Below are 18,355 nucleotides of genomic sequence, written 5' to 3'. Positions count from 1 at the left end.
TTCCAAGAATTGAGAGACAAAGTTTTAAGACAACTGAACTAAATACCTAATAATACTAATAATAATAATAATATAATAATAGTGTCTTTTGAGATGATTGTATTGACACAATTGTATGCAAGACTGGCATCATAATAAATCTTGTCCTTGTGTTTTGCAGTATTTGTACATTTTGTTCAATCCGCCAAAAGACACACAACCAAGCAGACGCTGTTCCAAAAGTGTCACGGTTTTCTGTCTGACTTGTCTGGTTTTGGCATCACCATGGGGCGGTGACGAGGAACAGGTACAATCTCTTTTAGCCAATCATTTTCAGCAAACTCTTCTTTCAACCGAATTTGACAGTTGTTTCAGCCAATAGGAATGCGTTTTGTTTTTCACAACACATTCCAACCAATTGGAAGAGTAGTTGGGCGGACCGCCGGCCAGGCACATTCCCCGGCACAGCTTCTCACTCTGCCCAGTTCGATCGGCAACGGGAGCGGAAAGAGGAAAGCTGAGAGCCCGAAGGCAGTAGCCCCTACCACCGCCGGCCCAGGTTACCATCTAGCACCGGGAAACATAGCAGAGAGCCACCGCCGGCAGAAGCCAACCAGTAGTAACCATGAGCAGCGAGGCCGAGACACAACAACCACCCGATGCCCCTGCCGATGAGGAGAGCCCATCCAGCCCGGCAGCCGCAGCTTCCGCGGCGGATAAGAAGGTCATCGGTAAGGCTCCTGGAAATGAGCTAGTTAGCTAACGTTAAGTTAGCGAACGTGGTGTGGAACGCCGTAGAGGCGGTGCGCAAAAGCGGCGGTTGCAAATGTTAACTGCCCAACCACCGGGTCAGTTAACCGTTGAATCACTGTTACTCAAACATTTTGAGAATGTCGTTAACTCTCATGGAATAACGTTAGTTGAAATAAGCAAAAATAAACGTTAATTTTGTTAAAGTAGGCTAACGCTACCTCTTACATCTCAGACGATTATGTATGATTTATGTGAGTAATATAACGTTAGTTGGGTATGAACTATGATTAATAATATCTTGAGTACGGTAAAATGAATGTCTATTTGATGTCAAGAGGTGAAACGTTAGTTCTGGCGTTAGCTCGCGACACACATTTTAAAATGTCAGTTGGAATATAGGTCGTTATTGCTAGCGTTACATATTCACTACTTTGGGAAATTATGAGCCGTTTCTCTGAATGGCATTAATTTCAGATTTAGAGTATATGGTTTGTAAAGGTAATCCTTAATTCCCAACCGGTCTATCTCTTCCGTTTACCGGCCTTCTAACGTCTAATAGCTGCCACGGAATGCCGTGTTACCGATTGGCCGTCACATACACGAACGTTGAGGTTGTTTAAGGACTAGTGTATCGAGGCAAACTTCTGAGCCATTCACTACTCCGTCGAAGTAACGAGGCAGTAGTTGCTGACGTCGAGACGTTAGAACGTTAATGATAATTTTGGTAACGGCTAATCTCATATCACGGTGGAACACGAAGTTATGTCACATTGTTCACTTAGCCGGCCACGATTACTATCGTAGAAAACAAGCTAACGTAAGCGGCAGACCGTCCCTTTGTTCACACGAAATGGTCTGGTTCCGCGTTAGAAGTAAATAGGTCTCAAAAACGAAGTCGAAACGCACCCTCAAACGTGTGCCCAACGTAGTCGGCGAAACAATTCAAGTGAGGCCGATTTATAAATATATTCGAATATAGCTGTCAACGGTTGTCAAATGTTGACCACATTTAAGGGCCTAGCTACTTAAAACAGCGATGGTAGCTCGTTGGCTAACGAAGCTACGCTAGCTATTTACATGGCTGAAGGAGCAACCCAAAATGTCCGCCGTATATTTCCACGGATTTCTTTGGACAGAAATCTTTCTGTTAGACGAAAACCACGGAAACGCCGACATGTTTATTTTTATCCTAACGTAATGTTTGGTCCCAATATGTGTTATATGATGCGCTACGGTTGTTTGTGCTTTGGCTTTAATCCAACCACATGGTTGAGCCCTCGTTAGCTACTGCGCTAACAAGCCAGCTGGGCTCGCTGCATGCTAACGTATCCGGGCGCAACTCTACCACGTGTGAACGCTCAAGTACCGAGTAGTGCGGTTTAAAATGGGGCAGTAGGTCTGTAGTAACTCAACTTTGAAATGTCAGTGATCACAGCGCAGCATCGTATTGCTACATCCATCTTAAATATGCGCACTAATGCAGCTCTATAAAACAGATGCACTGATAATTTGGATGATTACTAATCTTGCGTTCCACACTAGAAATAGCACAGTCATTACTGGGCCATAATGCGCTTGGTTCATACCGCACACTAAGTGCAGCTGGCACAGGGCACCCCTAAGCACCCGGATCTATAAAAGGGGGACAGTTGGGAGTTAAATATAACTTCCACATTATCTGTCCCTGGTTTGTTTTTCATCATCTGTCCCTGTTTGATTCCCTTACTGTTTCTCATTGATATTGTGAGTCATGGGCAAGCTGGTTGGAAGGTTTATTTGTACCCACAATATGCAATCTCAACAGTGTAATATTGTAAAGGAAATGGCTGAAGCTTAAACGTGGTTAATCATTTTCTTTTATTGTGTCTTGTTGCAGCAACAAAAGTCTTGGGTACAGTGAAATGGTTCAACGTCAGGAATGGATATGGTTTTATCAATCGGTAAGTGGACCCCACCCCATCCATGCCTCCTAAAGACCCTGATATCTCTGTGTGTGTGAAGGAGCATTCCCAATCCTATTAAGGCTTTGATTTGCTTACAAAGCTGACCAGGCGATTTGTCTGCTGGTCTCCATGCTGTTGTTATGCACAGTACTTATCCATACGCTTCCTGGTATAGTGTCAATCTGTCTGCAGATATATTGTATTCTAGAAATAACAGAGTTTATTTTTTTTTATTTTTTTTAAAGGAATGATACAAAGGAGGACGTTTTTGTACACCAGGTAAGTTGTATGTAGTTTTATTTTCTTCATTTTTGTAATGATAATGAATATGAAATCTAACCCCTGAACTATTCTTGATTTTAGACAGCCATCAAAAAGAACAACCCGAGAAAATACCTTCGCAGTGTTGGAGATGGAGAAACTGTGGAGTTTGATGTAGTTGAGGGAGAGAAGGTATGCTGTGTTTTGTTTGCCAATACAATCTTTTTTTTTTTTTTTTTACTAGGTCCAAAGTTCTGAATTTAGTTGTCAGCTTTTAAAGAAAATGCATCCTATTAATTGTTCTCTAGATAACTCATTTGGGTAATTACATTTATTTCTTTATTTAAAAAAGGGGGCAGAGGCGGCAAATGTCACTGGCCCAGGAGGCATTGCAGTCCAGGGAAGTAAGTACGCTGCCGACAGGAACCGCTACAGGCGCTATCCCCGAAGAAGGGGCCCTCCTCGCGCTGGAGAATATCCCGATAACTACCAGAGTGACGGAGAGGGTGAGCCACCCAGCGGAGGCCGTGACAAAGGCAGCCGAGATGGGGGAGAGAGCGCCCCTGAAGGAGAAGTGCAGCAACCACAGCAGCGCAGACCCGCTTACCCCGGCAGACGGCGCTACCCGCCATACTTTGTACGTAGACACTATGGCCACCAGGCCCCCGTACACCAACGCACCACATGGAGGGATGTCTGAGGTACGCCGTAACAGGGCTTCTGTCCAGAAGCAGGCACCCAGCAGTCCCAGTCGGGACCGTTTGATATGTTGATGTCATACACAACACCCTCTCCTTTCAACACTCACGTGGTTGTGACCAAAAAAAAAAATCTTGGCGTATCGGGGGTCTGGACAATATCTTGCAAATTGACTCAAAATAGGCCCCTAATCTCAGCTATGTTGGCTAGATGGCCAGTTTCAGTACGTGGTTTGTTTGCGTACGTGTTGGCTTCGGAAAAGGCTTCATGTCAGTTGTTGGATGTATTTGCTTTCAGGGAGGCGAGGGCGACGAGAGCCAGGGAGGTCCTGACCAGGGCAACAAACCAGCGAGGCAGAGCTACTACAGAGGCTTCCGACCAAGGTTCATTCCACGGTTTGCATGTTGGCTTCATTGAGGCAGGGCTGCAAACAATGGAAGAGTAAAGCACTGGGCTGTCTATCAAAGAATTCTAGCCCAAAGGCTACCAGCGAACCTGAATTAATAAATGCCACCTGTTTGGCCAGAGAAGCTTTCCTTTTATTGCAGCCCACCCTCAAATTGCAGCTGTGCATTCAAATTTTGCCCATGTACATTTCTTTTAAAACTGCATCTCATCTCCGTAGATGACATATTCTTTGCATGATATTACCACTTCTTAGTTTCTTTATAATTTATGATTCCTTACAGCCCCTTGCTAATTGCTTGTTCACTCCAGGGGTCCACCCCGTCCCAGACCAGTGCGGGATGGCGAGGAGGACAAGGAGAATCAGGGCGGCGAAGATGGTCAGAACCAACAGCCCCGCCAGCGGCGCTACCGCCGTAACTTCAACTACCGCCGCAGACGTCCACAGACTAACGGCAAACCCGGCCAGGAAACCAAGGAGGCCAAGACAGGAGGTGACCCATCTGCAGAGAAAACGTCCGCTCCCGAGGCCCAGCAGGGTGGGGCTGAGTAGGAAACAACCTGCCCACCGGCACCTACCATCTTTTACCATCGTCCGGGTCAGTATAAAGACCTCAATGGCTGATCATTTCCATTAACTTAAGCTTCACAAATATGTGGATTGAGACAGGGCTGACCTATACTAGGGAACTTAAAACAACTAAATTTAACAGCTACGCTAGCTAACTAAGGCTGGCTAGCTTGTCATTTGCACTTTGTTGGATCTGTAGTGGATGATCCAAAGCATAAGGTAATGTAGTGGCTTTGATAAAGCAAACTGTCGGGCACCATAAAGCCCTCCCTATAAGAGCAGCCGCTTTAGGCAATTGGCTCTTTTTCTGCTATCTGGTGGTGATTCACATTTTCAGGCACTGCATGGTGCGGCATGCTACATGACTAAATTCAAATGATTGAAAATGCAGCATACAGATGAGCAATTGTCTAATTTTCTCCTTTTTTTTTTCTTTACAGTTTTTTTGTCAACAACAAGATGAAACATCAAACAAGATCTGAGCAATAAAGATTTGACTTGACGATCGTCACAAGCTTGCACCATGCATTTGACCAGATTACCACCGATTGCCTGCAGAATCTATGCAGACTTGTTTTTTTTTCCCATTATTTTTATGTGACAGCTACAAACGTTTTGGGGAAACAGCAAATGTTTTTCTAAATCTGTCCTAAGTTTTTACACCAAATGGTTTTTAAAGAAAAAAAATGGAATTTGATAACTGGTCAGTTTGACATTTTTAAATAACTTTTTATGTATTCAAACATTTTAACAAAATGCAAGCTCAAATAAAAGTCCAGAAACCAGGAAAAATGTCTCGAGTGTTTTTTTATATTTATATTTCAAGTAAATGGGCTCTAAACAATGACACAAATTGACATTTTATTTCAGTTACATTTCAGTTAACTAATTGTTTTTGTTTTGAATACAAACGTATTGAGACAAATATAACCTTGTATAATTCAGTACATTTTATAATCACCAAATTCAACAATAAGTATCATAAACAGCATTTATAATGGTAAATGTGTTGCCAAAACTGATAATTCTGTTCTGTCACATTTCTTTTACACAAGGATAACAAAAACCATATGCAGCATCTTGAAATGACACTAACACAATGTGATGCAAGAAATGCCTCCAACATTTAGCACTCTATCAAGTTCCACATCTTGAGCTTAGGTTAGGACTCATGAAAGCAATATGTAGGCAATACAGTTGAAACAACTTCTCATACAATAGCGTATGTATACAAAAGAATTTAACTTTGTAGCTCCTAGATTTTGTACTAAAACCTAGGCCTGAGGCTCATTTTTTATTTTTTTTACTACAGCAAGTAAGTTTCAATTTACATTCTCAACAAATACATGTACAGCACCAGGATAGCGCTGTACGAGTAGAGTTGTCTGCCACTTTTGACCAGTAGGTCCTCCTATAGCAAATGTCCATTCTTTGTTGGCTACACATATAGAAGGTGGACAAAAGCACATTGTATATACAATAGCTCTGCAATAAAACATTTTTGGTAGAGATATAACTGTTGATTTAACCTGATGGTAATGTTTTAAAATTGGTTTGGACAGTGAGTAACATAAACCATGGACACTGGCTGGTTCCAACCCAAGTACCTCATGGTCACATTGTATACATCTTAGATCAGTGTTGTTGATGGACGTCTGGACTACTGTGTTCAGTATGATACGCAAGCAATGTCAAGAAACACCTAACACGAGTGTCACCAATTTACCGGAAGGTGTTTTTGTTATTTTGTCCACTGTACATTCCGAGAGTCGCTCAAACGTTGGTCTCTTTGCGCAGGCGCTTCATGCGTTGCACGTTGTTCTCGATGGCCGTGGGGTTGGTGATCTCTGTGGCACAGGTGGCAGGAAACCAGCCTCTCTCTCCATCTCGCATTCTCTCCCCGTAGCTCCAGGCTAGGAAGAGCAGACGGTTAGCTTTTAAGCACCCTTGCATGCTTTTAAATGAAGTATAGGTAGGCGGCACACTGACTGAGCATGACGGTCTGGATGTGATGTATTACAGATAGTGACGGAGCTAAGTACACACACACACCTTCCTCTTTCTGCAGCACGATGACAAGCTCAGCCTGTTGCAGCCCCAACTCATCTGGCTCTTTCGGCATGTAGGCTTTGGTGGCCTCACACTGTGGTAGACCTGAAAAATATTCCCATAATGCAATGTGATTCATGAAATCAAAGCTTTTAACTGAATGTTTTCCTGTATTTCAAGTGTCTGCTTTTAACCACTTTGTATGTGGTTCATCTTATTGGTGAGGAGTCAAGAAAGTGGTTGTCTTTTCTGTAAAAACACAACCTGAGCCACACTGATGAATATCTACAGCACATCTTATTACATCCTGGAATGTGTCATTTTGCCTGGAAAGGCACACCCTTTGATAACAATGTCAAATATCAATGTCACTTAAAACAATTGCCGCTACACAAACAGAAACTGTTGGTGCTGCTTGTTTGAATATGTTTGTTATATGTATTTAGGTCATTGTAAACCCAAAGTCGGGCTTCACATAGATCAAGAAAATGTTGAGAAATAGTTGAAAGGGAGAGCCTATGCAGCTCTGATATGTATGTAAATAAGATTACATTTGAAATAGCTTCAGACTCATTAGAATTTAAAAATGAATGTTTTCTGTGCAGCACACTGCCTTCCATAACACATTAATAATTTACAAATGAAAGGCAAGAGAACATTTACCACTTTCAACAATGACATGCCCTCACTGAAAACCGATCAAGCTCAAAACTCAAAGTGTATTTCAAAGAATGACTCCCTTGGTAAATAAAGCATGCTGACTTACCATCTCGACAAGTAAAGACTCCATCCTGCTTGTGTTCAGTAAGAGCAACTATCCAGCGTGCCCGGTCATCCCTTGGCAACAGAGACAAAGAACAACACTATTAAATAAGACTCCAGAGCTAGTGTTGCATTTCGAACATGTATTAACACAAGAAGTCTGTTTCTTACGAATGGACTCAATGCACGGGAGCATTTGAGGTTGCCATTAAAACTTCTGTCAGTAGAGGGAGCCAGAAACAAAACATCACATTTGGTTTGCAGTCAGGTGTCTCCAAGAAGTCCCTCTCTCTGTGTTCAACTCTCAGTATTTTTGTAGCTCATGTTCTTATTTGTACTCCATATATTAGCCTTATATTACTGTGTACTGGTCACCTTCAGTCCTATTGGAGCTAATTCACAAGAAAAGCTTTCCACTGGTGAACTGGCAGGATGCTTTTATTGTGAAGAAGTCATAGGAAATGCAATGTGAAAAGCACCTTTATATACTCACAATACTTAAACCTTGTGTTTTCCAAATTCCCACTTGAGGAATGTACAGTTATGTACAGTTCATGGCTGAAGGGAGCTGAGAGCATGGTTACCTGGACTCGGCCACCAGGCAGATCTGCTCCGCTTTGCCCTCACTGTTCCTGCTCATCTGCAGCTTGAAGGAAAGATAGTAACTGTTCTTGCCAGGCGAAGACGCTCGTCCTTCTGCATCCTCTGCGACCTCCACCTCCACATTCCCCAGAGTGGCGTAGTCCATCACAACAAAGCTCTCCTCACTGGATAAACAAACCCGTTTTTTACTCAAATTTCTATTTAGAGGATAACTTTGATCAAATTGTGCAGGGACGTTCACAGAAATATATATATAATATTTTTTTTAAAGCAGTAGCTAAACCTTGCCACTATTTTATTTTTGTGCATGTGTGTACAACACATTCAAACCACATTGCTTGACCATCTGCTAATAGCATTTCCTAGATATTATCATCTAATGACTTGGTCGCAGTGTCAACTTAACAACCCTGAAAATGACTCCAGTGTTGTGGGCAGCTCCTTCCTCTATGTCGACATTGTTTGGTTTCTCCCTAACTCAAAACAGAGAGCTGTAGTCTGTCGAGTTGCTATGCTGAATGCAAGATTGAAGAATCTCAAGTATGCACGCAGCACATCCATGCTCTTTCCTTTCTCTGTCCCCATTTCACTCCGTTTCTCATGTTTCCTGCCTGCCAGCAGTTGGACCCAAAGTCACAGAGAAACACACACAAAGCTCCTGAAATGCTTCAAAATCTGGTTGTGTTTCTCAAGTTTGTCTTCTCTAGCTGCCCCCATTTTAGCAGATGCAGTACTAGGTTCCTCCTTCCTGCTCTGGTGACTTTGTTTCTCACGACAGACTACTCTTCCTCAACATCTTGAATATTGTGATGATGTTGACATACTGGAGAATATTTGCAGATACTCGTATGAATAAAAATAAAAAATGTGTCATTGACGTCAGACAGTTTATGTTTTGTAAGAAAAACACTATTTTAGAATTGAAGTGCATAATATTCAAAACAAATGGTGTGTTTCAGCCCCACTGACCTCTTCTTCTTGGTGACGATCAATACGTCGTTGAAGAGAAACAGGTAGTAGCTCCTGCTGCTGAAAGCCCTCCAGATGCTGAGCTCTTCAGTGCTGAAGGCCAGCTCACCACGCTTCTTCAGCCACCGCGATGACGACACCAGAGGAAATGGCTGTGAGGACACAAGAGTTATCACTATCGGTTCAGGTTAGTTAACTGAATCTGCATCATGACTACATGACAGGAATCAGTCCGAAGTTTTATCCAGGTTCCATTACATGTTCCTTGCTTTTTCCAGCTACATCCACGGCCATCATTAGACCTAATAAGTCACAAAACACAACTTGCCTTGATTTTACCAAAATCCATCTGTTTCTGGATGGTGTACATCTGCTCCGTCCTCTCCATCCGCTGAGCACCATCATTGCAGCTAGAGACCAACTGTTGAATTAACAATCACATAATGATACAACATAATGATAATCGGGACCTTAAATCGTCACATCGACTTCAAAGTCCGCTCTCAAATGTGAGATAAAGAGTGCTTTCTCAACGTCTCTCTACCTTGCTGATGGCGTGCAATGCCCAAACAGCAGCAAAGTACTCCGCTGTCTTATCTGGAGTTTTCTGGCAGATGGTCTGTGAGGAGAGAACGAAAGGGTATGAAACTTACTCAGTTAGCAGTTATTTACTTCTAGACGCAAAACACTCTTCTGCCCCATTGTACATGCCATGAAGCGGAATCGTGAGTTTCTAAATCATAAGGTGTACATGCACATACTGTATATGCATACATATGGTTTTTGTTCATTTGTTGACTTATTTTTCTAATTTCGAAAATTCTTCTCATTTCACCCCTTTTGATCTTAATAGGTACGCAGCTTTACAAGCTTAAATAATTAACCTGGAAATAATGTAGTGAATGCATACCTGAAATGAAAAAAAGGAAAGAAAAACAGATAAGTGGCCCTCGGTATCCTATTTTCAGCAGCTATGCGTCTCACAATAAGTCGTTTATGTAAGAAAGAAAAGGTTATACTGACATCCAGCAGCAGTGGGAGTCTGGTGACTCTCTGCATGGGAAGGATCAGGAAAGAGATCATGGGCAGGCCTCCACATTCACTGCTCCCCTCAATCTGCTTCAGGGCCTCTTTGAACGCAGTGTTGCTGGTCCTGATAGACGGAAAGAAAAGGCGGAAAGTTCAGCTCATCCTGCCGTGTTGCTGCAGAAACTCAGATTGTTACAGTTTGTTCTGCTACTCACAGCAGCTTCTGCAGCGTCCTCTGCTGGAATGTCTCGTTGGAGCAGTAGACAATGTAGGGCTCAAAGTGGTGGGCTGCGTGGTTCTGAACAATATCGCTAATGTCCCGGATCACTGGGTTGTCATGGTGACGCCGTTCAAGGTCCTCGAAAAACCTGAAAATGAAGAGAGAGAGGGGGAGGTTCGTAAAGAAGTGAAAGGACTGCGTTTCTCCTCAGACTGTTTACCTGAGCAGGACACACAGCTGTGTGAGTGTGTTCAGGCTCAACTGAATGTGGTAACTTCTAGGTTTTGACTCTCAGGTTGTTCGTATGTGATAATGACACTTTAACACGCTGTTATTTGGCTTCGTCACAAGAAAGTTGTTCAACTATATATATATATATATTGTATTAGAGTATATTACATGGTGGTGTCCCCTGTTAAACTAAATAATGTTTGTTATAATGTTATAAAGTTTCATTCTGTAACAATTGTGTCACTGGAAGAAGTTATTTAAGCCTGTAATTTAACTCAATTGACTCCTGAAAGCACACAGGCTGATAATTTCAAGCTGCCAATACAATAAAATACTAAACCTATGCAAAATGTAACTTTCTACTATAAGGTTATCCAGGTGAACCCTTTTGCCAAAGCATTGTAAAGGCCTTCCATTATTATAACATTATAAATGACTTTCAGCCCTGCCCTTGCTAAGTGCCTTTTTGACAAAAAGCAGTAAAATGACACCAGGAAAACAGCCCAACCCAGGAAGCAACTGCAGTGCAAACATTCACACACAGATACTGTAAGTCAGGTCATACAGGAGCTCCTGAGAAACCCTCTGCCTTCTAGTTTCATACATCCTGTTTTACTTGGAAACAAAGAACAACAGGATCCAAGACAGAAAGACACGTCTTCTCTTGCTACTAAAACTCTCTCTCTCTATCCATTTTCATTCAAATGTATGTCGCTAGCAATGTACAAAGCAAAGGCTGCTCTCATGCACATTATCATCTTAAAGCCCGGGAATAACACTCAGAGCAGTAGAACCAGTTTGGCTGGCGTGTTTTAACATGTTGATGTAGCCTACAGGATACAAAAGACATGCAAAGGGTAAATACTCCACCTGAAACTATAAAACAACACATTTTCTGCTTCAAACCCCATCTCAATGGGAATACAACGTTAGCCGTACGACAACACGCAGCCCCATTTCAAATCTGTAAAGACAGTATGCAGATAACATCATCAGATACTGTTTACGAGGCGCTGGCACTAGTTGGACCACACACACACACACACACACACACACACACACACACACACACACACACACACACACACACATACACACACACACACACACAGTAAGACGATGTTGCACCCACCGTTTGCTGACCTGCTGGATGACAGAGATGTTGGAGAAGAGGTGATGGTACTCTGTGGCTGTCATTGTTTTCTTCAGAGCTTCGCTACTCTTGAAGTGACGCACCAGGATGCCCAGGCTGTGCTGGTACGAATGTTCTGATGTGATGATCTCAAAAATGGCCTGTCAAATGAACACACATGCCCAAATAAGTGTGAATGTGAAGAACTCTCATTTGCAACCTTTTCTTCTCCTTTGGGTAATTTTGGTGATTCCCTACATTTCCCATAATTCCATTTGAACAACATCCAGAGAAATTACCTCTACTTTCTGCATTCAAATAGGGGTTTACACATAGATAAACGGAGCAAAGCATTAGTGAAGTTCTTCAAGATCAAGAAAGTGCTACAGACACAAAGTAAAACATATGCTGTGGCTGCAATGCATTGTGGTCTATTGAGGCTGCGGTTGGTGGAGAAATCTGCAGTTCTACTGTCCTCTATGATAGACTTCACCATTTTGTTCCAATATTAAATGCGTGGGAGAATGGTGGATTTGTTACTGAGTGACACCAAAATCCGACATTTACTGGTGATGTTTTAGACTCCACTGAAACTTCACATTGTAATTGTTGTGGTAATCATTTGCCAATTATCTAACAGGTATCAGAAGCATATACCAGCAGACAGCAAAACATATCAGCAGCTTGTAGCAGTGTGGAAGTACTTTTCACTGTATGGCAGCATGATTATTTTGAAATGGAGGGCTTAATTAACCTCTGCCGACTGTGGTCAGGATCTTAGGTGATCTTACACACCCCTTCACTTCCTGTAAAGGCGAAGTAGCTCAGGCAGGAGCAAAGGGCATTCGCTAGGCTGAATCAAGATCGCTACTTCCTGAAAATCTCCCGCCAACAGCAGAAAAACGTCACAAAAGAGTGGTACACGATAGTGTGCCTGGTGGACCCGGTAAAGCTTAAGACTGCCCGGAAAATGCTTTAATGTCCCTAAAAAGTATCATTAAAGTTGCCATGGATGGCTGCCAATCTGCTGAAGCACTGAAACTAAACCCATCAGGTACAAAAGAGCGAGACAAGCACCCACTCAGCATACAGAATCAGTGTGATCACACTGGCAGGGTGTGGCTCTATTTAAGGACTGTAGGGTACACAGGTTGGACCTTTGGTATCGACACGTCTGTTGTTGGACTGCCGGTGAAGACGCATTATAAAAAGAGAAATCCACCAGCAGACAGTGTTACCCTATGAAGATGGTATCTGCCTGTGTTCAATGCTTTCTTGGAGTTATTTTGTAATAAGTTGTACCTGGCTTTGTTGTTATACCTCAACTTCTGTTCAGGGAAGTCCTTTGATTCCTAGAAAGCCTTTCGACAAAAACTCTGAGAATGAGTTTGAACTTGTTGCCAGGCAAATTTGGCAGGTGCGGGATGAAAATGAATATGACTGTAAAGGACATTTTAAGGCACACTGTTATTTAACAGAAAGCCTGTATTACTAATTGAAAGCGTGTATTTATAGGGGGGGGGGGGGGGGGGGGGGGAATGTAAATTTTGGGAAATGTATGATTCTGTGTTTTAGGAGATTGACCTATAGTTATAGCTTTCAACAATTACTGCTATAGCATTGAATTATTCAATTCACCGTCTCTATGGCTGTTTTTCCCTCCAGCTCAGTGGCAAAAAACACAGAAACATTAAATATCATGGAATGAGAAACTGAACACTGCTTCACCTTTGTGGGAAAACTTGTGTTTCTTAACCTGCACATATGTGGCTGAAATGTCATGTTGGCATTGCCTCCAACTTGAAATGCAGCATGTCATATGGTTGCATTGCATTGTAGTGTTTAAAGTCTACAGTCTGGTGAACAGTTGGTACATGAGCCTCTTTTTCTCCCTGTGCGACTGTGACTAATTCAAAACACTGAGTATAGAAAGAAGACTGTGTTTTTGTTGAGATTTTTTAGAATTGAAACACTTTCTGCAGTTGAGCTGCATTAGAGCTGTCCTGCTTCCTGTAGCACATTAAATCCCTTCGAGGACATTACTGCCGGCATACTTGGTATGCATACCCACACACACACACACACCCACACACACACACACACACACTAACCTCTTGTCTCTTTCTCTCCTGAGGTGAGATCAATGTCAGGATACCTGTGTCCCTCACCTTTGTACGAGATAAAAAGAAAAAACAATGTTTAGCTCCACATTCTGCTGTATATTCAAGATAGAATTTGTTTTGAAAATCGTAAAAAATTATTGTCAACGACCTAGCATTTCTACACAGGGTCACAGAGTGTGGGAGTTTATGCAGCAACAAAAACATGCAAGAAGCTTTTATATTGCACCCTTTTAGATAAAATGAAAAATCCAGCTGAAGTTTAGGAGCAAGAAGGACATTTGATCAGAAGACAAACACATTGGCTGTCAGTGTTAGACTTACGTTTTAGTGCACTTGTACAATTATCAATTCAAACACCTTCACAGATGTCTGAGGCTGCACCTTTTTGTTTCCCACAATACCTACTTTGATTGTCAGTGCAGTTAGAGGTTTACCTGTGGTAGCTGGCTCCAAGTGAGCTGTGCTGGCCGGTAGCTCTTCACCACGATGCCCTGGTCCTCCACCTCCACGGGAGCCTCCACCACCACAAAGTCATCCAGCAGCTCATCCTGGTTGGTGGAGTGCAGCCCTCGCTCACGGATCTCCTGGTAGAGACGCGGAGTAGCTGAGGATTTCCACCAACATTAACAAACATGGCTTAGGTTTCAATTCAGAGTCTCAGCATGTGATGATTTTGGAATAGACGCAGGAAAAATGCTTTGCAAATTCCTGAACAGCACAATTAAAAAGAGAGAAAAAGAACTGAAATATTTATCTCACACAATGAGCTTATGCATGAAGGATTCAGATGTTATTCACCCATAAGTCCGTCAAATGGATTGAAAGAAGTTAATTGTAGGTATTTTGTCAAGTGTGAAAAACTAAAGGCTAAAGCAGAGTTGGAATCTGTCAACATAATAACATGAGTCACTTTGAGAATTAAAGCGTGGGAAGTGAGAAGGCATCAGTTTGTAAAAAAAGCTAATTGGGAGTTAGATTTAAACGCAGGTTTTTGTCTGCAGTGTGTCATTACTGGAATGATCCCGAGACCACTCAGGTCACAGGTTTGATTCTCACAGAGATAAATGAGCCGGTGAAAGCAGATTCTTGCATTTTACGTTTTTTTTTGCATTTTACGCAGTCCCAGTGAGATATCAGCTCAACGGGTGGACAAACAACTCTTTCAATAAAACCTTCTCAAGTCTGCATGATTATACTGGGAAAATTATTCAAAATCATATTTGGAGAAGTGGCACTGTCTGAAGGCACAGGACATCAATAGTCAAGACATAACAATCTGGCATTCAGCATGAATGATTTCCTGTTCTGTCCTCTCCTGTTGTCTCAAGAGTTCTTTTGTAAGCCATGTCACAGATTGTATCCATATGTTATTATTATCATTTTCATTAAAAAAAGACAAACGTCACTGTTATTTCCCATGTATTTGTAGTTCTATAACCAAATTTAGAGAAGTGGACAGAGTGACACATGGGGAACATACCATCTTTGAAGGATCCACGATGATTCTGGTTCCTCTTTCTCCCCAGGGTTCGCTGTAAGGGAGACAGCAGTGTAGCCTGAGTTTCACACTGTGGAATGCATGTGCCTCAATAATACTTAGCTTTTATTAGATATTTTTTTCTCCTAACATCTCATTCTCTCTTCAGCACTGCCTCTTTCTTTCAATCCTCAAATGTAGCATTTTCCAGCGCACTTTGGTAAAAACACTCTTGGGTGTGGAAGATAGGAAACAGTTGTGGAAACACGGCATCATCACTATGACTAAAGGAGAATTTGACAGAAGTCACCATCGATGCCATTGGATATGCTGGCTGTGACCTATGAGGCTAAAACTGTATCAGCTGGGCTCTGTGTATTGTCTGAAGAACATAACTGGAACTGAAATCGCCACTTTCATTTAGCCAGTCGCTTCTGATAGACCTCAATTACTGAACACTCATAATATCCAACAGATAAGTGGATTAAAATGTCTTTTTACACAATTTTTTTTATTAGCCATCTGCAACTGCAAATTCTATTTAATCAACTATGAGATAAATGCCCCCCCACCCTGTACCTTGCGTCCAGGGCTGCGAGCTGGACCAGGACTGACTGCTCTGTCCTCTCTGACAGGTTTCAGCGTGGCTGCGGACCCTCGTCCCGACGCCATGGCTTCAATGTCCAGGCTGGTCACCGCCGCTCTGTATGACTTGTTCCTGCGGTTCCTCCTCAGAGCGAAGCCGTCTCCATCACTGTCATAATCCTCCCAGGACACATCTGGCCCCTGGGTTGAGTGGCGGCTGCGGGTCCCACTGCTAGCGTGCTCCAGTCCCACTGGGAACGTCACCACGGTGGTGTGGTGGCGGATTTTAGGCCGGCTGGCTAAATTCTTGGGAATGAGCTGGTGCTTGCCAACCTTCTGCGCAGCAGGACTCTGGGTGCTCAAAACCACCCGCTGAGGTACAACCACCCTGTCTACCTCATCTTCCTGGGGTGTGGATGTTTCAGGTTGGGCCGTGGGGGGGCTTTGTGGCTGGCAGCGGTCATCACCGGGCTCAGATATATGGAGTTCTGTGGAGAAGTGGCGCTCCAGAACTAGAGGGGCCTGGTCGCCCTTGTAGCTGTTCAACTGGCTGTTGGACATGGTGTCCTCCCAGCGTCACCTCGGCCCGGTCTACTGAGATCTTCAGCACCTACAACATCGAACGAGTCTGAAGAGGAGGGACAAAGAGCCAGAAGAAAGTCAAACTACAGGCAGGGAACATGTAGAAACTAGCACCTTGGATGGAGACATGGGGAAAAAAACAACAGGGGTAATTAGAGTGTCAATAGTCTGGATGACCCTCAAATACCACCAATGACCTACAGTGGGGCTCCCAGATCTCTTCCCATCGAAGAAGAGAGCCTAACCCCTGATCCACTTCCCCACTCACACACTCAGCCAGTCGGTCGGACGGACGAAGCAGCCTGTTGTGTCCGTCCTCAAACTCATATCGAGGGACTCAACCCGTGACTCAGCGCTCACTCCCACACTGCACTTGCCCACACAAAAGCACACAGACCTGCTCCAGCAAATCTGTGCGCCACAGAAACTACATGAAAAAAACCCAAACACTTTTCCTCTGATAAATACTCCTAACCTACCCTGTGCAAAGAGTGTTATGTCAAGTGCAGACACAGGCACCATGTATTGCCGACCTAAGTCTTATAAACATGTAATTATAGCGACAGTCTTAAAATTGCGGTCATGACAGATATTATATAACAATAGATTTAACTGCAGTTTTAAAACACATACTGTTATGACACCGACGGTAAAATAAATCAGGACAGTTTGCTTGTTTTTTCCCTGTTAAGTCGCAGTCTGAATTTTCCAATATCTTCGCAGCCTAACAGACAGATTAGGGTGGGAACAAAAATGTCTGCTTCACATTCCCATGGTTCATAATAGTGAGGTGAAACGCAGTTCAACAAATATCGAGTTCAACAGCTGTCGTACCTGTGTGAGCCGACCTTACGAACACCAGCCTTCTTAATAAACGAGCCTATCACGAGTGAGTCCGGCGGTTTTTCAAGAGAGCTGCTGATCGGTGAAACTCCAGCAGCAGACGTGGTCCTCCTCCGCTCCACTCGGTCACAAATTTCTTCGTATCCACTCACTTCCTCCTCGGTCTGCAGGCGCCTATTAAGCCGCGTTGCATACGTCACTACAGGTGAGTGTCAATACCTCGCAGGTAAAAGCTGACAGCAACGGACGCAACTTTTCAGTGGGTTTTTTTTCCAGTCAGTTACGCAGGACCACTTTACACATCAACTTGGTCACATAAAAAAAAATGCTTTTAATCAAATGCATTTTAAAACGCCGGGTTGAGTTTGACCTGACCACATAATTCGGATTATTTTGCAAATACAGAAAGATATGTTTTTTTTGTATTTTTATTGTTATTATTTTTTTATTTTTTTTAATCTCCCATCAATATTCATCTGTATCTGACTTTTTGATGTTTGTTGTCATCCTATCTACCTAATTGGTGACAAATAGCTCTTTGTCCCCCTCTAGTGATAAACCGGAGGGGAACAGCCTCGTCACTGATTATTTTACGCTGCATGTAGGCAATACATGGTACATTCAAATAATTTCTAAGGCTTCCCCACATTTCAGAAATCTTGGTTTGAGTTTCATACACAATCTTTTAAAGCAGTAACCAGTAAATAAAAGTGTTTAAAACGCTCCTGCATGTAACATAGATCTGCAGCACTTTTTTTTATTCATTTTCGTAGCTATTTTTCATTGCATATTAGCATTTTTTTCAACTTTAGCATTATCATTATTTTGCCGATAGTGGTATTTTAGATGTATTCATTTAAATTCAATTCTGATATGTAATTTCAATACTTTTCAAGCCGAATGTTCCTGATATTGAAGTCAAAACGCAGTATGTCAGTTTTCTGTGCATCCAATACAATAGCACAAACAGAGTCTTCACAAATGACCTCAGGGGAAGCAACCTCAACAAAAACTGAACATTATAAGCTTTAGGTAGCATTTTTTTGAGAGCTTTTATTGTTGCACTGTTGGATTGGATTGTTTCTGTTTCTGTGTTTATGAGGCAACACAAACACACTCTGCAGTTGTTTGGTGATTAA

At 42.6% G+C, this 18,355-nt stretch overlaps 2 protein-coding genes across 2 annotated transcripts; one reads left to right on the top strand and one right to left on the bottom strand.

Annotated features, from left to right (window-relative positions):
- The first annotated feature begins 452 nt into the window (after positions 1–452).
- On the top strand, positions 453–5,403 carry ybx1 (Y box binding protein 1). The gene is made up of 8 exons (XM_068733519.1): positions 453–710; positions 2,609–2,672; positions 2,921–2,954; positions 3,039–3,128; positions 3,289–3,573; positions 3,933–4,018; positions 4,353–4,639; positions 5,052–5,403. The coding sequence occupies exons 1-7, from the start codon at positions 605–607 to the stop codon at positions 4,591–4,593; spliced, it is 906 nt and encodes a 301-aa protein (XP_068589620.1). The 5' UTR covers positions 453–604; the 3' UTR covers positions 4,594–4,639; positions 5,052–5,403.
- A 140-nt stretch (positions 5,404–5,543) lies between these two features.
- Positions 5,544–17,346, bottom strand: arhgef16 (Rho guanine nucleotide exchange factor (GEF) 16). The gene is made up of 15 exons (XM_068733518.1): positions 17,208–17,346; positions 15,786–16,419; positions 15,210–15,261; positions 14,164–14,333; positions 13,718–13,774; positions 11,607–11,767; positions 10,239–10,391; positions 10,018–10,147; positions 9,539–9,613; positions 9,323–9,415; positions 8,995–9,146; positions 8,007–8,189; positions 7,427–7,497; positions 6,664–6,765; positions 5,544–6,524 (listed from the first exon to the last, which is right to left on the bottom strand). Exons 2-15 carry the CDS (start codon positions 16,350–16,352, stop codon positions 6,385–6,387), a joined length of 2,106 nt encoding a protein of 701 aa, XP_068589619.1. The 5' UTR covers positions 16,353–16,419; positions 17,208–17,346; the 3' UTR covers positions 5,544–6,384.
- Between the last annotated feature and the right edge of the window lie 1,009 nt (positions 17,347–18,355).

This window comes from Cebidichthys violaceus, unplaced genomic scaffold (assembly GCF_023349555.1).
Source record: "Cebidichthys violaceus isolate CVI_PGR_0920_01 unplaced genomic scaffold, fCebVio1.0.p SCAF_6, whole genome shotgun sequence".
NCBI lineage: Eukaryota > Metazoa > Chordata > Actinopteri > Perciformes > Stichaeidae > Cebidichthys > Cebidichthys violaceus.
Note: the sequence above shows the minus strand (reverse complement) of the source record. Positions and strands in the feature narration are given on the sequence as shown.

What these genes read in the sequence shown, in the direction of transcription:
- ybx1 (XM_068733519.1), top strand. Translation starts at nt 605, where the DNA reads ATGAGCAGCGAGGCCGAGACACAACAACCACCCGATGCCCCTGCCGAT. An exon ending in GGCGCTACCCGCCATACTTT is followed by an intron (nt 3,574 to 3,932) that starts GTACGTAGACAC and finishes ATTTGCTTTCAG; the next exon opens with GGAGGCGAGGGCGACGAGAG. An exon ending in TACAGAGGCTTCCGACCAAG is followed by an intron (nt 4,019 to 4,352) that starts GTTCATTCCACG and finishes TGTTCACTCCAG; the next exon opens with GGGTCCACCCCGTCCCAGAC.
- arhgef16 (XM_068733518.1), bottom strand. Translation starts at nt 16,352, where the DNA reads ATGTCCAACAGCCAGTTGAACAGCTACAAGGGCGACCAGGCCCCTCTA. An exon ending in AGGAGAGAAAGAGACAAGAG is followed by an intron (nt 11,768 to 13,717) that starts GTTAGTGTGTGT and finishes TTCATTTGACAG; the next exon opens with GCCATTTTTGAGATCATCAC. An exon ending in CATTGCACGCCATCAGCAAG is followed by an intron (nt 9,416 to 9,538) that starts GTAGAGAGACGT and finishes TTAATTCAACAG; the next exon opens with TTGGTCTCTAGCTGCAATGA.